Here is a 19,255-nt window from a genome sequence, read left to right as displayed (position 1 = left end):
GGGGCTGAGTGGCACTATAAGTTGCATGGTGTCATTGGTAAAAGGCAAGAAGTTTCCAAAGCTGATTTCTGGACAACTGGAATGCAGACATAAGTCTTGCTAAGTGGTGCTTTGCATTTATCAGGGTGCATGTGTTATACGGCTATTAAATGTACATAGAGTAATTCAATGGTGAACTTACACTTTAAAGTAGAAACCCAGGCAAAATTTGTTTTAAAATAACTGGGAAGGTTAGCACCGCCAAAATAATGGGTGGTTCCAGGGGCCACTCGAATATTTTCTGCTAGGCGTGGGTGTTTGACCATTTGATATGCCCAATGGGGGGGGTTAAATATTGTTAGACCCTAGGACAATTTTTAAAAATGTTGATCTCATTAGTCTTTATGAGCATCTCATCAGAGATGGACTGGCCATCGGGACTACCGGGAGATTCCCGGTGGGCCGATCCCTCAGTGGGCCGATTTTCAGTGACAGCCCCGAATCTCTAATCATCTCCTGTACTATGTCTGCAGTCTCTGAGCATCTCCTGTACCATGTCTAGTTTATAAACTGTTTTTGTGCATGTTCGCAAAATTAAAGTGGGCCAGTCTGGATGAAGTCCAGGGCTAAATTTTTGTCCCAGTCCAGCCCTGCATCTCATTCTTAGTTCTCTGTCCTTATGAAGGGGATGCTGATCCATGAGCACGCTAGAAGTTATAAGTGAATTCTATAGGAAGATAATAAAATAAATGTATTTATATATACCCTGAAATATATTTTTACTAGTTGTTTTAAATTATTCACAAATAAAAAAAAGGATTTTAACATATATATTATGTTAATCGCATCAAAAAAGTCCCAAATATAATTATAATACATTTTTTACAAGAGAGTACACAAGTTTATGTTAAATTGCCCCTTATATGGCAACTCCAGACAACATTTTATTTATTTTGGATCTGGTGGGAAAAGTTTGGAGCATCTGTCAGATTTTTATTGTTTTCTCTGTCCTTTTGGGAAATTTCCTGTTAGGACATGAAGTGATGGGAAATCAGAGCAAAGACACAAAACACATTTTTAGTAGCAATGTGAAAAGGGTTTAGGTGGCCATACAATAGTAGATTTTCTAGCAAAGATTTATACAAAAATTCTCATCAGAATATTTAATGACTTGCTGAATGACGTTTAAAAATACTTAAAAAAAAATTGTCTTTGGAATGAATGGTCTTTACCAGACTAAAATCACCTCTACTGTTAGAAATGCATTTATTCACAAAGAATTTTCCATATTCCTAACCTTAAAAATTTCTCAACACTCTGGTTAAAAATGATTATTGATTTGACCTACTAACCATTAAAAAATCAAATGAAAACTCTTAAAACAAAACATTTCAAACTAATTTATTCTAGTGTAGACCAGCTTTAGACCTTCTTAAAATGTTTTTATTGCTGTCTGTGCTTTTCTGTCTCAGTGACAACCACATGCTACTTTTTAAATGAGTGCCATACTAACAGGAAATCATTAAGTCACAGGACAAGGACTCATGGTAAAAACACATGTGTGTGAAGAAAAAAATATACACCTAGAAGGCAGCACCACTCGCTGAAAGTGACCCATTCACCTGAATGGGGCTGCTACCGTCTTACAACTATGTGCAATGCACACGTTTGCGCCATGGTGGTGATGCTTTTTTAGGGGTTCACTTCAAGTGTAGCGTTTTGGCCCCGAAACAAAATTGACGTCCTTTTTCCCCCAAAAATAAAGCTTTATTTTGGTGTTATTTGATCACCGATGCGGTTTTTATTTTTTGCGCAAAAAGCAAGAAGAAAAATAGAGCGACAATTTTGAAAAACCATTAGAGAGCTAGGAAAGGGGTTAAGTGTGTCCTAGGGAGTGATTCTAACTGTTAGGGGGTGTGGCTACGAGTGACACGTCACTGATCGCTGCTCCCGATGAGAGGGAGCAGAAGATCAGTGTTACTAGGCAGAACAGGGAGATGCCTTGTTTACACTGGCCTCTCGCCGTTCTGCTGCTCTGTGACCCGATAGCGGGACACCGGGCGAACATCGAGTCCGCGGGTCCCATGGGCACGGAGCTCACGGCAGGGGCGCGCACACGGCAGGAAAATTCAAAGTGACGTAAATATGCGTCACTTTGACCCAGCTGTGCTATTCTGCCAATGTATTTAGTCGTGAGCCGGTCTTTAAGTGGTTAAAAGAAAGTTCAAAAACAAACATCATATTCCCTCACAGGAGTCTTCAGCATCAGGCCCCGTACACACGACCGAGTTTCTCGGCAGAATTCAGCCAGAAACTCGATCGGAGCCGTATTCTGCCGAGAAACCCGGGCGTGTGTACACTTTCGGCCGAGGAAACCGACGAGGATCTCGTCGGGCCAAATAGAGAACATGTTCTCTATTTCCTCGTTAGTCAACAGGGAAACTTGGCTCGCCGAGATCCTCGGCGGCTTTACAAGGAACTCGACGAGCAAAACGATGTGTTTTGCTCGTTGAGTTTCTCGGACGTGTGTACGGGGCCTCACAGTCCTGCTTCAGAACAAGCCTTCCTGGCTAAAACACAGCACTCCTGCTCCGGCCTTACACCTTAGGCCATGGGTGGCCCGTGGAGCCCTCTGATGTGGCCCGTGACCTCCTGCTCTGGGATGAAATAGAATATAATACTGTTATTAAAGGTCAGTTTATTACTAAAATCTCACAGTGTATATATGGGCATATCTGTTCTGTATTGGCTGCTTTCAAACTGATCATCAGGTGCAGAGCAGTTTAGCTGCACTGAGCCATAGACTTCTGTTATTACCTGCGAGTTTGGTGAGCTTTCTGAAAGTGCACCAAACCTGCAGAATATAATAGAAGTCTTTTGTAAAGTGCAGGAAAGCCAAAGGTATATGCGTTGCACCCGCCGTGCGGGTAAACCACAGCGCATCAGAGTGAAAATAGCCTTGGGCCCCTTTCACACTGTCAGTACAACAGTCCGACCAATTGGACCCTCCATTCACCTCTAAGTAGTGGCAGATATAAACCGACTTGTATCCTACTTCCAATCCGATCCACTAAAAAAATATAGTGGGCTGTGTCCGTGTCCGCTCTGCATATGCAGAGCAAAACACAGACATGCCATCCACCCGCTCCGCTCATTGTGGCCCAAGACCAGTTACCAAGTTGCTTAAGTGGCCCTCGCTCTTCAAAAGGTTGGGCACCCCTGCCTTAGGCCTTAGTCTGTCTTCCCCAGACCTGGCACTCAGCACCTCTGTGCTTGCAGCTTTGTGATGAAATGACTCCCTCCTAACTCCTAGGCCAGAACTCCTGTCTGCCAGGCAGAGCTTTCTCCTTGGATGAGCACTGACCTCTATTGCTGGATTGATTATGAAGCCAGCGCACAGGTGTGCAATTAGCAAGCCAACCAAAATCAGGCATATACTGCTCATATGCACCTGTGACATGGGGTCTCCACAAGGGGTTAAAATAGGCGATGAGGAAGTGACAAAAAGCACCTCCTCACCAACCTTAAAATGTCCTCTGAGGAGTGTTCCACCATGCATCTCCCTTCAGATGATGCCTAAAATAGCCCTTATATCTGTACACAGGATCGGACTTTTGTCCAACCAAATTCACATCGGAATTCCAACGGTATTCTATCGGAGGAAAGGAGAACATGTTCTCTATGTAATATCCGATGGAATTCATCGGAATTTCCGATGGGGCATACACACGGTCAGAATTTCCGATGGAAAAAGTCCGTCTGACTTTTTCCATCGGAAATTCCAATCTTGTGTACGAGGCCTTAGAGATGGCAGTAAGACCCAACAGAGGATCAAACCTTGGCTCATTCCAACCTAAATGTATAATAAACTTTGGGTAATGTTCTACTGTAAACAGGATATTATCCCAAGACTACAATTTTTGATGTACCATTGATTCATAATTTTAGTCTTAACACAGACATTATATGTTATTCAGTACATATCTAGATATCATGTTTGCAGACTTACAGAAATTGTGAGTCAATCAATATGTATGTCAGCCATTTAGCGCTGACGTCACCGTATGCGAGTCTGTTCAGCTGTTCTCCCGCTCGCCTACTTGTGTCAGGTGTTATCAATTGATGCCAGAGTGCTGTGGACAGTCAGCGCAGTGTTATCAGGAACCATGGCTTAACCTCATTCTTAGAATTCACCCATTTAAAGAGGTAAGCGACACTAACTAAACTGTCTTATTTAATATTTATTCATGTCAAATATTTTTTAAGGCATATAGTATAAATAGGTGTAGTAGGAGAGGAGGATACAGCCAAGGGGGATACCACTTTGGATATAAAGAAGGACTGTTGTTTTGTGCTTGGGATTTAGTGTTGTAAAAATAAAATATTCAAGCATGGGTTGTATATGTAGTGCATAAAATATATCAGCATTGGAATTCCTCCATCCTGATTTCTTCCTGTATTTGTGTAAATTGATACATGATTGGGTCATTGCTCATATGTAGTTTATCCATTTACAGCGGGGATATGCAATTAGCGGACCTCCAGCTGTTGCAGAACTACAATTCCCATGAGGCATAGCAAGACTCTGACAGCCACAAGTATGACACCCAGAGTCAGAGGCATGATGGGACTTGTAGTTTTGCAACAGCTGGAGGTCCACTAATTGCAGATCCCTGATTTACAGGGTAAGTGTACAACAGTGTTTCTATGTCAGCTTTTTTTTTTTATAAAAAAGAGGTCACACTTATGTGCTCTGTGCAATATTGCACAGGAAGTTCGCTTACCTCCTCTTCTGGCAGTCCCTGCCACTATTGTCAACTATTCCCTCCTTCAGATGCCTCCTGTAGCAAGCTGGGCTCTAAGGAGGCTTCTGTTGGGTCTCAAGCTGGGCTATGTGCTTCTATAGGCACACACACAGCGCTGGTAAGCCGCTCCCTCCTTGACTGATGGCAGCAGGAGTCTATTGCCGCATACACACGATCAGTCCATCTGATGAGAACGGACCGACGAACCGCTGTCATAGGTTAACCGATGAAGCTGACTGATGGTCCGTCGCGCCTACACACCATCGGTAAAATAACCGATCGTGTCAGAACGCGGTGACGTAAAACGCAACGACGTGCTAAAAAAAACGAAGTTCAATGCTTCCAAGCATGCGTCGACTTGATTCTGAGCATGCCTGGATTTTTAACCGATGGTTGTGCGTACTAACGATCGGTTTTGACCTATCGGTTAGCAATCCATCGGTTAATTTTAATGCAAGTTGCCATTTTTTTAACCGAAGGTTAAATAACCTATGGGGCCCACACACGATCGGTTTGGACCGATGAAAACGGTCCATCAGACCGTTATCCTCTGGTTAACCGATCGTGTGTACGCGGCCTATGGCTTCCTGTGAGATCAGGAAGAGGGAGGAGGAGTGATGTTGCAGCCAGGACAGCACTGGAGTGCTGAGAAAAATCAGGAAAGTGTTTAGTAACTGGCGGGGGGGGGGGGGGGTAGTGGGGTGTTTTTGTTTTTTATCTTGATGCAGAGAATGGATTAAGGTAAATAATGTTTAGACTTTAGTACCACTCTAAATACCATAAACCAAAACCGCTAGTACATTTTTTGTTATTAAATCTTTTATTTAATTCAATTCATTTTTATTTTTCAAAGCAAACTCACCAATCCTTCAATGTCTCCATTCTTTATTGTGCTTGAGAAATCACTTTGAAAAACACCTCCCTAGCATTTCTGGCTATGGCCATCTTGAGTAAGGGTAGATGATTTATGTAGCATTTACTTTCTGCAATCCAGCACAGGTATGCAAGCAGGAAGGTATGCTTGGCTGGGATAACCCCTCTTTCCTTCATGTAGACTCCTAGGATGTAGGATATCATTAGCCTAGGCCAGAAACAAGGAAGTCACATAAGAAATGTAAAAAATGGTCAATGTTGATTAAGAGAGTGACGTTCTGCTTTAACCCCCCTGGCGGTATTCCTGAGTCTGGCTCGGGGTGGAATTTCAGGACCAAAAGCGGTAACCCCTAATCAGACTCGGGATCGCCTTGCAGAGTCCACAGGCATGGTTTACTTACTTTGCCCCTGGATCCTGCGATGCCGCCGCTCTGTGTGATCGAGCTGTGTCTACTCGCTCGATTCACAGTGCCCGTGTGCCGCCGAGCTCCGTTCCCTGCGACGTTACGACGCACGGGGGCGGAGATCGGTGCCAAATTTAAAAAAAGTAAATACACACAATACTGAGTGAAATCAGCTGACAGTGGACTTTTGCCCGCTACGGCTGAAAGTGGGTCACAGGATTGCAGAATGAACTGCACTCCTGTAATCCATAGTAGTAAAATTTAAAAGTGTTAGGGTGCGCTTTACATTTACTGATAGTTTAGGGTCAGGACACAGGGGGGGGGGCACTCTTTTTGTTTCTTAGAACTGTGCTATGAACTACTGACATGGAAATTAAAACACCATGGGGTAGATTCAGAGAGCAATTACGCCGGCGTATCCATAGATACGCCGTGTAATTGCTAAGTAGCGCCGGCGTATCTACTTTCTGTATTCAGAAAGCTAGATACGCCGACTTTAGCCTAAGATACGACTGGCATAAGTCTCTTACGCCGTCGTATCTTAGGGTGCATTCTGACGCTGGCCGCTAGGTGGCGCTCCCATAGATGTCAGCGTAGAGTATGCAAATTACATACTTACGCCGATTCACGAACGTACGTGCACACGGCGGTAGTTTTTTACGTTGTTTGCGTACGTCGTTTTTGTCGTAAGGCTGCTCCTGCTATTAGGAGGCGCAGCCAATGTTAAGTATGGACGTCGTTCCCGCGTCGCGATTTGAAAATTTTACGTCGTTTGCGTAAGTTGTCCGTGAATGGCGCTGGACGCCATTTACGTTCACGTCGATACCAATGACGTCCTTGCGACGTCAATTACCGCAATGCACGTCGGAAATTTTTTAGGGCCGGCGCATGCGCTGTACGTTCGGCGCGGGAACGCGCCTAATTTAAATGATCCACGCCCCCTACGGGATCATTTGAATTACGCGCGCTTACGCCGGCCCCTTTTACGCTACGCCACCGCAACTTTACAGGCAAGTGCTTTGTGAATCAAGCACTTGCCCGTAAAACTTGCGGAGGCGTAACGTAAATGTCATTCGTTACGCCGCAGCAGTTTTGCGCGCCCCTACCTGAATCCACCCCCATAGGTTTACTGACAAATGACATGTGTGTATGTGACTAGAGCCATGAAGAATTAAGAGAGTGTAGAGAACATTTTTTCATTGAGGCAGTCTGATGTACAATGTAATGTGTACAGTGGAACAATCGTTTTATTCTTTTACTGTGGTAGGGCCAGTTAGGTGTTGCTGCTGATTGGTCATTATAGGTTAATGCATGCTCTTTGCGCTGTCGCCCCATCGAAGCGCTGAGGTGTTGATGTTGTGATAATGTTAGCTCCTTCTACTTGCCCTTCAGGCTCACATTTCCCATGAAGGACAAAAAAAAAAGTTGACAGTTGTAATTTTTGCCCCTCCTTCTCATTCAGAACTATCCAAGGAACTGAAGTCTCACTGAATAACATTGCCACTTTCCCATCAATGACACTAATGTTCCAATTACAGATCTCAAGGGCACATTTAAATAACCAACTTCTACTGCTTGGTCTAGTAAGGGCTGCACCTCCCTCGTTTTTGACTGGTGGTCTGACGCCCACCCACTGTAAATGAATGGAAAGTCCATTAGAACCAATAAATAGAGCAGATCAGTTGCACTATGTATGCATATGGCAGCTCTTATTTCATCTCTTACTATGATTAGTAAACAACGTCTGGCATTTGACCGCTAGGTAAATATACAGAGTAGACACATTGCATTCCTTACAAGAAGGGTTATGAAATCGTATTGCAAGATACTGTCTGTTTTGCCCACTCATATGTCTATGTGTTTACAGGCATACCCCACTTGTAGAGTACACAATAGGGTTTATTTACTATCGCTGGAGAGTGCAAAATCAGACTCACTTCTGCATAGAAACCAATGAGCTTCTAACCTCAGCTTGTTCAATAAAGCTTTGGTAATAAAATCTGGAAGCTCATTGGTTTTTATGCAGAAGTGAGTCTGATTTTGCACTCTCCAGCGATAGTAAATAAACCCCAATGTGTACTTAACCACTTGGGATCTGCGCTATGGACGAAAGACATCCACAGCGCGGCTCCCAAGTGCCCAGTGGACTTCTTTGGACGTCCTCTTGTTGACATTCCCTGGCGCGCCGGGGAATGTCGCTGGGAAGCCGATGCGTGTGCCTGGCGGCCGCGATATCCGCCAGGTACCCGCGATCGGCGGTGACAGCAGGGACGTGGAGCTCTGTGTGTAAACACAGAGCTCCACGTCCTGTCAGGGAGAGAGGAGACCGATCTGTGTCCCTTGTACATAGGGACACAGCATCGGTCACCTCCCCCAGTCAGTCCCCTCCCCCCACACAGTTAGAACACACCCAGGATACACATTTAACCCCTTCCTCACCCCCTAGTGTTAACCCCTTCCCTGCCAGTCACATTTATACAGTAATTAGTGCATTTTTATAGCACTGATCGCTGTATAAATGTGAATGGTCCCAAAATTGTGTCAAAAGTGTCCGATACGTCCACCGCAATATCGCAGGTCTGACAAAAAAAATCACAGATCGCCGTCATTACTAGTAAAAAAAAAAAAATCATAAATCTATCCCCTATTTTGTAGGCGCTATAACTTTTGCGCAAACCAATCGCTTATTGCGATTTTTTTTTAACAAAAATATGTAGAAGAATACGTATCGGCCTAAACCGAGGGAAATTTTTATTTTTTTAAAAAAAATTGGGATATTATTATAACAAAAAGTAAAAAATATTGTGTTTTTTTTCAAAATTTTCTGTCTATTTATGTTTATAGCGCAAAAAATAAAAATCGCAGAGATGATCAAATACCACCAAAAGAAAGCTCTCTTTGTGGGAAAAAAATGATAAAAATATAATTTGGGTACAGTGTTGTATGACCGCGCAATTGCCATTCAAAATGCGTCAGCGCTGAAAGCTGAAAATTGGTCTGGGCACGAAGGGGGTTTAAGTGCCCAGTAATGAAGTGGTTAAAAGTGGGGTATGCCTGTAATCAGTAGGAAGTAGGAAGGATTCCTGATTATGTTCTCACTATGCTACCCATCAAAGTAAAAGAATGAACAGGAGCACCTCATACTGGCCTCTGCCAACATGCCAACTTAAAGGGTCAGTTCCTGCAAACGTCCAGCTTAGTCAATAAATGTGTAACATAAATAATAAAAACATACAATATAAAGGGAGGGAGGAGGAAGCAGAGCAAGGGGAGATACGTTTTAGGGTGAGAGACTTTAAGATGTGAATATTCATATACAAGGTCAGTTGCTGATATGTAATTGGTATGTTTCTGTTCTTTAGGAATGATCATTTAGTGCTGGAAAATAACTGGACAATAAAAGAAAATGCAAACCACAGACTTTGATCATCTGGAAATTGAACAGCAGTATAGCTGTGTGAACTCTCGCTGGGAAGCCACTGAAGATGACCTGGACAATGACAACAGCTCTGCTCGTATGTTTGAGCGATCGAGGATTAAAGCCCTTGCAGGTACGATTGGCTAACTAATAAAACATTGTTTCTACCCCCAAATGTCTCAAACTCTATTAAAGTTTTTTTTAGAGCAGGAAGTTATTAGCTCACTGGATTTCTGGCAAGACCAACAGGTACTTTTTTGCATCTATTGAACAGATACAGTCAAGGCCGAAATTGTTGGCACCCCAGACATTTTTCCAGAAAATCAAGTATTTCTCACAGAAAAGTATTGCAGTAACACATGTTTTGCTATACACATGTTTATTCCCTTTGTGTGCATTGGAACACAACAAAAAAAGGGAGGAAAAAAAACAAATTGGACATAATGTCACACAAAACTCCAAAAATGGGCAGGTCAAAATTGTTGGCACCCTTTCAAAATTGTGGATAAATAAGATTGTTTCAAGCATGTGATGCTCCTTTAAACTCACCTGGGGCAAGTAACAGGTGTGGGCAATATAAAAATCACACCTGAAAGCAGATAAAAAGGAGAGAAGTTCATTTAGTCTTTGCATTGTGTGTCTGTGTGGTGCCAAACTAAGCATGGACAACAGAAATAGGAGAAGAGAACTGTCTGAGGACTTGAGAATCAAAATTGTGGAAAAATATCAACAATCTCAAGGTTACAAATCTATCTCCAGAGATCTAGATTTGCCTTTGCCCACAGTGCGCAACATTATCAAGAAGTTTGCAACCCATGGCACTGTAGCTAATCTCTCTGAGCGTGGACGGAAGAGAAAAATTGATGAAAGGTTGCAATGCAGGATAGTCCGGATGGTGGATAATCAGCCCCAAACAAGTTCCAAAGAAATTCAAGCTGTCCTGCAGGCTCAGGGAGCATCAGTGTCAGCGCAAACTATCCCTCGACATTTAAATTAAATGAAACGCTATGGCAGGAGATCCAGGAGGACCCCACTGCTGACACAGAGACATAAAAAAGCAAGACTACAGTTTGCCAAAATGTCCTTGAGTAAGCCAAAATCCTTATGGGAAAACGTCTTGTGGACAGATGAGACCAAGACAGAGCTTTTTGGTAAAGCACATCATTCTACTGTTTACCGAAAACGGAATGAAGCCTACAAAGAAAAGAACACAGTACCTATAGTGAAATATGGTGGAGGTTCAATGATGTTTTGGGGTTGTTTTGCTGCCTCTGGCACTGGGTGCCTTGAATGTGTGCAAGGCATCATAAAATCTGAGGATTACCAAAGGATTTTGGGTCGCACTGTAGAGCCCAGTGTCAGAAAGCTGGGTTTGCGTCTGAGATCTTGGGTCTTCCAGCAGGACAATGACCCCAACATACGTCAAAAAGCACCCAGAAATGGATGGCAACAAAGCGCTGGAGAGTTCTAAAGTGACCAGCAATGAGTCCAGATCTAAATTCCATTGAACACCTGTGGAGAGATTTTAAAATTGCTGTTGGCAAAAGGCGCCCTTCCAATAAGAGAGACCTGGAGCAGTTTGCAAAGGAAGAGTGGTCGAAAATTCCGGGTGAGAGGTGTAAGAAGCTTATTGATGGTTATAGGAAGCGACTGATTTCAGTTATTTTTTCCAAAGGGTGTGCAACCAAATATTAATTTAAGGGTGCCAAGAATTTTGACCAGCCCATATTTGGAGTTTTGTGTGACATTATGTCCAATTTCCTTTTTGTCCTCCCTTTTGTTGTTTGGTTTCAATACACACAAAGGAAATAAACATGTGTATAGCAAAACATGTGTTACTGCAATACTTTTCTGTGAGAAATACTTGATTTTCTGGAAAAATTTCTGGGGTGCCAACAGCATGACTGTATAATAAAACAAATTCAATGGTGCAGTACGTATTTCTAGGAGACAAAAAAAGGGAGCAAATAGGAGGAGTTTATTGTTAGGTTGGTGTCATAATAAGGCATTTATTTGTATGCCCTTTTCCAATTCTGTCTACCTGACCAATACTTCTTATGGGTAAAATATAATATTTTACAGCTATGCTCCACAAGAGACCGGGTAATCCACGTTACTTCATCAATTAAAGAATGGAAAATTGTCAGCCTCTATATCCTGTTCATTTGTTTTCCTTCCATGTACTGTATATATGCCTCCTCTTGGGCTTGCTTAAACTTGCTTTGGCCCTCTGAAGTGCGATCTGCAGGGAAGCGCGGGCAGTTGGGGTGTGGCTCTATTCACTTGAACGAGTCGCATTTGGAGGATGGTGCTGCCCACCAAAAGCGACAATGGGGAAAGCAGTTGGGGGGTGGTAAAAAGGTATCTCAACCACGTGTTTTTACTGTCACTCAACCACAAGTGTAAACTATGGCTCAATCAGATTTCATCTTACTTCTGTTGTATTAGCACAGCAGGGCAAGACAGATATAAATACATTTTTTATTGGCATGGGGTAGAGTAGGGACATCTGTGTAATTTATATCAAATGAATAAATAAATCAGCACAAATAAATCCTAACAGCAGCTGAACACTGAGGGTTAAAATATCAAATTCCAGAAGGCAGTAAGAAATAAAAAGCAGTGCAGTGCAAAAAAACATGCAATAACATAATTTAACATCAGAGATTAAAGGGGTTGTAAAGGTAAACGTTTTTTCACCTTAATGCATTCTATGTGTTAAGGTGAAAAAACATCTGCAGATTAAAGGCCCGCCGAACCCCCCCTTTATTTAGCTGACCCCTCGAAAGTCCCGCCCCGTGCATGCGCAGGCTTCTCAGCTGTCTTACCGATTCATTCATTGGTTTATTAAAAGCAGCGCAGCCATTGGCTGTCAATTACATCCAATGACGCTTCACGCCGGGGGCGGGGCCGAGTGATACAGTCGGCGGCTATGGCCAACGGCTGTATCACTGGAGCGCTCCCGCAAGAACTCAACACCATGCGAGCTCGCATGAAGGCGTTGAGTCCTTGCGGGGGGGAGCCAAGACAGCCGCAGAGGAACTCCAGAAGACCAGGTTCGGGGCCGTTCTGTGCAAAACGAGCTGCACAGTGGAGGTAAGTATAACATGTTTGTTATTTAAAAAAAAATACATTTTTACTTTAGTGATCCTTTAAGAAAGTCCATATTATTTCCTTCCAAGATAATACTTCAAACACCACCAAGTGTCCAAATATGAGATGCAGGGTGATCAAATGTTATCCTCCACCAACGGCACTCCGACCAGCTCACCTCAATGAATGGACCCCTGAGTGAATCAGACAGGTCATACAGGGCAGTTCCCTTACAAGGGAGATATGGCTGAGTCACTGGTAACACTGGGTTACGGGTATGTTGAACGCTGAAGGGGGACACACACTACTGATTGCTATATTTTCTGCACTCTAAGCATAAGCTCCAGTTCGTACAAACGGTTCTGATCTGTGCATGTAATAAAAGCAATAGAATATAGTGCTCTGCGTATGGTGAAGTGACCCTGCTGATGAAGTCCCACCCCCTGGGACGTTACGCATATGGAACCACATGACTATGTGACGTCACCCGTGTCTTGTCCTTGATCTTCGTGGACTGTTTTTAACTCATACGCAGAGCACTATATTCTATTGCTTTTATTACATGCACGGATCGGAACCTTTTGTACGAACTGAAGCTTATGCCTAGAGTGCAGGAGATCTAGCAATCAGTAGTGTGTGTCCCCCTTCAGTGTTCAACATACCCAGCGTTACCAGTGACAGCCATATCTCCCTTGTAAGGGAACTGCCTGTATGACCTGTCTGATTCACTCAGGGGTCCATTCATTGAGGTGAGCTGCTAGGAATGCCGTTGGTGGAAGTTAACACTTGATCACCCTGTATCTCATTCATCAAAGCACTCAGGCCTCGTACACACGACCAGTTTCCTCGGCAGAATCCATCAAGAAACTTGGTGGGAGTGTTTTTTTGCCGAGGAAACTGGTCGTGTGTACATTTGTAATCGAGGAAACTGTCGAGGAACTCGTCAAGCCAAAAAGAGAGCATGTTCTCTTTTTCCTCGACGGGAATGGAGAAAATTGGCTCGTCGAGTTCCTTGACAAGCCTAACAAGAACTCGACGAGGAAAACGATGTGTTTCGCCCGCCGAGTTCCTCGGTCGTGTGTACGAGGCCTTACTTGGATACTTGGTGGTGTTTGAAGTATTATCTTGGATGCAAATAATATGGATTTTCTTAATCTCTGATGTTATATTATGTTATTGTATGTTATTGTATGTTTTTTGCGCTGCACTGCTTTTTATTTCTTACATCTGTGTCATTGCCATCTGTCTTTGAAAGCAGAATGTTAGAGGAAATTTCCAAAGAAGGAATGCATACAGTAAGAAAACCTGACAGAGGTTCCAGTCCCAATAAGGTTCTGGATAAAATCCACTGTAAGATCAATACATGTTTTGTGTTTCAGATGAACGTGAAGCTGTGCAAAAAAAGACGTTTACAAAATGGGTGAACTCACATCTTGCTTTTGTGAGCTGTCGGATTTCAGATCTCTACCTGGACCTAAGAGATGGACGAATGTTGATAAAATTACTTGAAGTACTCTCAGGGGAGCAGTTGGTACGTTTGCAGAACATCCTTCATATTTTATCATAGATTTATTATTATTTTACAAAACGGGACTAACAGACAATAAATCCCACTAGAATCAGCTAAATACATTCCAGTTGCATTTAAACAAAAGGTGAGCAAAGTTTGTTTTCCTTCTTAAGCTGCTGAGTCCAAGAAGAAACGCCTTTCATTGCGAGCATCTGCAGAGGTCGGGCATGGCCCCAACTGAGTCAGACCTGTAGCTCTGCAGTCAGCAAAGCTCATGCTCCCTGCTGGTTGGAGAGGTTTGGCTCTGTCTCAGCAGAGGGGGTGTCAGACCTCTGCAAAGGGATCACTGCTTCCACACAGAGAGGAGGGGGCCCCTTCTCTATAGCATGCTGGCAGGTGAGAGGCTTTTCTACTCAGGCTGTGGTTGATTTCTGAAGAAAACACACTGTAAGATATTAAATAATTATTTGATACACCTGGAATCTATTTAGCAAATTTAAACTATGTGTTCAATTGTTCTTTAAGGGAAAGTATAGTATATTTTCAGTAAGCACATAGTTTAAGGTATTATTGCAGTGTTTATCTTAAAGTTGTTTTTAACATGACTATTAAATGTTAAATGCTTTCATTTCCATGTCATCTATGCTAAATATATAGCTACTATACACCAGTCCCCTCTTTTGAACCCTTTAGGCTCCGTTCACATATTCTGCAGCCGCGGCTCACAGCATCCGCTGCGTCCCTGTACACCGATTCTGGTGAGAATCAGGTCCAATTTTTAGCCTGAATATGCACCTGAATCAGACCAGAACATGCACAGGCCCCTTTCCAAATATGGACCACGACCGCCCCATAGCTGTGTGAATCGGCTCCAATGAGAGCCGATCACACTCTCCTGTAATGCGATTTGGATTCGATGAAAACCGCTTTCAATTTGCATATATGTGAGCCCGGCCTTAATGCTGGTTGTAAACATATATGTGACTGCACGGTTAGTTCTTTAACGCCAAACTGGCATATATATGCTCACAGCTGGAATCACTGTTCTGTGCTGGGAGCGCAATCAGTTGATGCCCTGAACACTGGACCTGCACTGTTACCAACAGATCACAGGCCACTGTTTATGATCGGAAACCACGCGGACAGGCTCCCAATCATGTGATTACTGTGATATTGAATTTATTTACATTCTCTTACTTTCTGCATAAATGCCAAAAATGTATGGTTCCTTGCTGAATTCAGTTTTATCTACCTTCTTGAAAAAACAATCCAGTGATATCTGGGTAGTAGCTTTTTTTTTCTCTTTATGACACGGTGACACTGGATGGCGTTCCGAATAGCTGCTGCAACCTTTGTGTACCGTTCTACGCTTGGGTCCTTTGCCTCAAAAACGAACAGTGCCTCCTCAGTTAAAGAAAATCCTCTTGCCATTACATGTGTTGTGATTCTCTTTGGTTCTTCAGTTATTTCATCCTCCTGGCTCTCTTCATCTTTTTGCTATTCGCTAGGCCTCCACTTCCATCAGGTCTGTATTAGTAAGCTCCTCGTGTTGCACAGCAAGAAGTTGTCCTTTTGTAGATAAAGCTCCGGCTTCTTACTGAGGGTCACTAAGTTGCTGAGGACCCTTTTGGACTCCTCACACACCCACAAACATCATGAGTAAACTGCAAATAATGGGTTGTGATGTGGATTAGTGACAGAGTCAAAAAGGCACCAACATCCCTGAATAGAAGGTAGCTACAGAGAAGTTTTTTTAGGGGATTTTTGGGGTGCCATAAACACAGTGAAACCAAAAGGTTTATTTATAAAAACACATTTTTATTTGTACAAATGTAAAAGTTAAAAACACATAGGATTACTTTCTTTTCCTTTTCACAGAGGCAGTGACGGTTAAATATCTATCCCCAAATGTTTCGATACCAAGGGCTTCCTCAGGGCATCATTGGCACAGCAGACTGCACATGTTCCATGATCTTGTCCTTGCTCTTTAGAACTCTGCCGATGGTCGAACAATTCATGTTATGAAATTGGTGACATCTACCACCTCGCTCCAATCTCTCAATTATTTTGTTTCCATTGTTATTGCTTGGCGCTTCTTAGATCCCTTTCAACACTGAGGCGCTTTTCAGGCATTTTAGCGATAAAAATAGCGCTTTCACACTGGGGCAGTGCGCTTTGCAGGACGGGAAAAAAAGTCCTGCAAGCAGCATCTTTGGGGTGGTTTGGGAGCGGTGTATACACTGCTGTCTCAAAACACCCTGCACATTGAAAGCACCCTGCTAGTGGCCGAAAAGCGCTGTTAAAGCGACGGTAAAGCACAGCTAAAACTAGCGGCACCTTACCACTAACGTACCCCCGCCTCAGTGTGAAAGTAGCCTTAGCAGTCCCTACTACATCACTACTACTTTTATGCTTGCTTCCATACATCCTGAAAGTTCGCAGCTTGAACATTCGTAAGTAGGGGACTTTCTGTGGACAGCCTTCTTCCTTTAAATGTATTAAACCTACACATGTTACACTTACGACAGGGGTAGAAACCCTTCATTGACAGAAAAAAGGACACATTTCTAGGGGGGGGGGGGTCTATCACATTGGGAGCATTTTAATGATGAAGCCCTGGAGCTCCCCTGTATACAACTACAGGTTGGTCCGGCAAGAGTGGTCCTAGGACCCTATCATTTTTAAAACAGGGCAATGTCCTCTAAGATATTGGAGATCTGTCCCTAATTTATTCTCCCTGGAAATTACCTTGGTTTTAAAAACAGACCATTCTGCTATAAGTTACACTTTAAAGTGGAATTCGGCCTTTTGTAAAATGTGCATTTAATATATATATACATATTTCTGATACAAGTATGTGTGACTTTAGTTAATACAAACATGCAATGTTTGATCACTGTGTCATATTTTAGCCGAGAAGGACGAAGGGAAGAATGAGAATTCACTGTCTGGAAAATGTAGACAAAGCCCTCCATTTTCTCAAGGAACAGAGAGTCCATCTTGAAAACATCGGCCCCCATGACATTGTAAATGGTAACCAAAGGTTAATACTAGGGCTCATCTGGACCATCATATTACGTTTCCAGGTATGTCCTGTTTTACCAAACCCCAAATTATGGAGTTATTGAATTGAGAGAATCAGTGAACAAATAGAAAATATTCTCGCTTGGCAAAAAAATAAGAGCGTTATCATAAGCAGTTACACACATTGTTTAAAAAATTGTATCTATGGGTATTTAGCTGACCCATTACTCGGTTCATGTTTGCAGATGCAAGACATTATCGTAGAGACAAAAGGTAGTGAAACTCGTTCTGCTAAAGACGCTTTGCTGCTCTGGTGTCAGATGAAGACAGCTGGGTGAGTATCAGAAAACTGTGTATTTCACATGTTATTAGGCATCACAAGCATCAAAGTGACTAAAGGTGGCCCTACACTATACGATCTGCTTGTACCATTTCGTTTAGATCTTCTAATAACTATGAAGTACAATGGCTTGCCAAATTGGATACACATGGATTGGCTAGATTAGCTAGGTCTTCATATTACATTGTTTTGGTAGATCTAAAATTGATTGTACAGAGATTGTATGGTGAGCCCAACATCTTTCACAGCTCACAGGCTGGCCTGTATCCTCCTCAATTTCCTGCAATCAGCAGGTGCCAAGGTTCTGGAGGATACTCTTGCTTCACATTAGTCCACAATCCAAGTAACTGAAGATGTTCAACTCCAGGCAAGATTTATTGCAATATAAGTCCAAATGCCAGTTGTATTAATTGTTATACGGAGTCAGGATCGTAGTGTTGTAAATATAGGTACTAAATGATAGTTCTATACTAATCTTAATATATATATCAATATATTAATATCAATAATAGTTAGATACCAACTTAAATCTTCAACATAACTGCAAACATCACCTCTGACTAAACCTGAACCTAACCTCAAATATCCTTAACTTAAGCCTAAACTCTAACATTAGTGCAAAATGTATACTTTGGGGGTTATTTACGAAAGGCAACTACAAGTGCACTTGGAAGTTCAGTTGCTGTAGATCTAAGGGGGACATGCGAAGGAAAACAGCATCTTAGCTTGCACATGATTGGATTATAAAATCAGCAGAGCTTCCCCTTATTTCAGTTCTTCCCCTCAGATCTACAGCGACTGCACTTTCAGTGCACTTACAAGTGCACTTGTAGTGAAAAGTGTATTTGCCTTTCGTAAATAACCCCCTATATTAGTAATAAATACTACCACTATTTAACTGAAAATACTTTCACAATAAATAATTTCAATTTAGGCCTCGTACACACACATGGTTTTCTCGGCAAGAAAGCTGCTGGGAGAGCTTTTTGCCGAGAAAACCGTGCGTGTGTATGGTTTCTCGTCGAGAAGACCGCCGGGAATCTCGACGAGAAAAATAGAGAACCTGCTCTCTATTTTTCGTCTGGATTCTCGGCAGTGTTTTCCTGCCGAGAAACCCGAGCATGTGTATGCTTACCTGGCCCCCGTAAGCCTGCGCATGCTCAATGAGACTTTGACACATGCGTGGTAGCTCACAAGGCATATTGTAGGGTGTAGCAAGATGGCGGCGACGGCATCGAATGTGATGAGCTCATGCTCGTCGTAGTTGATGACATCACCGCGTTCTTGTCATTCAAAAGAACGGAGGTTCTTTTGAATGGTGTGTGTGTACACTCGGCGAGCAAGAAAGCTTGCCAGGAATCTTGTCAGGAAAACCGACGTTTTTTTCCTGACGAGATTCCCGGCCGTGTGTACAGGACTTTAGGCTTAAAAACTGCCAAATAAAATTGTTTGACAGTTGACTGATCACAGTTCTTTTACTGATGCTAGGGTATTTATCCTATACCATAAGCAGTGCTTTATTGTTTTTGCCTCAAAAAGCTTACATCATACAAAATATAGTAAAATAGTAGCACATCATAGTTGATGCACAATAATAATGGATGAATTTAGCATAATATGTGTTAAATCAGTAAGTGATAACAGAGCATTGCCAGATAATCTAAAGCTAAATATAAGTATTGAATGCCAAATAAGGGCAGTGATTTGACCAATAAAAAAAGTGTCCCTAAAGGAGATGACTATGAGTTAGCCATGGTTCCCACTTAGCTTGGTAATTTGGAAGAGAGTCAAGAATAAGGTAATACACAT

At 42.6% G+C, this 19,255-nt stretch overlaps 1 protein-coding gene across 1 annotated transcript in view; it reads left to right on the top strand.

Annotated features, from left to right (window-relative positions):
• The window catches only part of LOC120920691 (spectrin beta chain, erythrocytic-like), a 131,911-nt gene that overhangs the window by 40,581 nt on the left and 72,075 nt on the right, over positions 1 to 19,255 (top strand). Inside the window, exons 2-5 of the mRNA XM_040332903.1 lie at positions 9,424 to 9,612; positions 13,952 to 14,103; positions 16,995 to 17,168; positions 17,352 to 17,440. Coding sequence (XP_040188837.1) covers positions 9,468 to 9,612; positions 13,952 to 14,103; positions 16,995 to 17,168; positions 17,352 to 17,440 — 560 coding nt within the window. The 5' untranslated portion in view covers positions 9,424 to 9,467. The remainder of the gene's footprint in view (positions 1 to 9,423; positions 9,613 to 13,951; positions 14,104 to 16,994; positions 17,169 to 17,351; positions 17,441 to 19,255) is intronic.

Source organism: Rana temporaria, chromosome 13 (genome assembly GCF_905171775.1).
Source record: "Rana temporaria chromosome 13, aRanTem1.1, whole genome shotgun sequence".
Lineage (NCBI taxonomy): Eukaryota > Metazoa > Chordata > Amphibia > Anura > Ranidae > Rana > Rana temporaria.
Note: the sequence above shows the minus strand (reverse complement) of the source record. Positions and strands in the feature narration are given on the sequence as shown.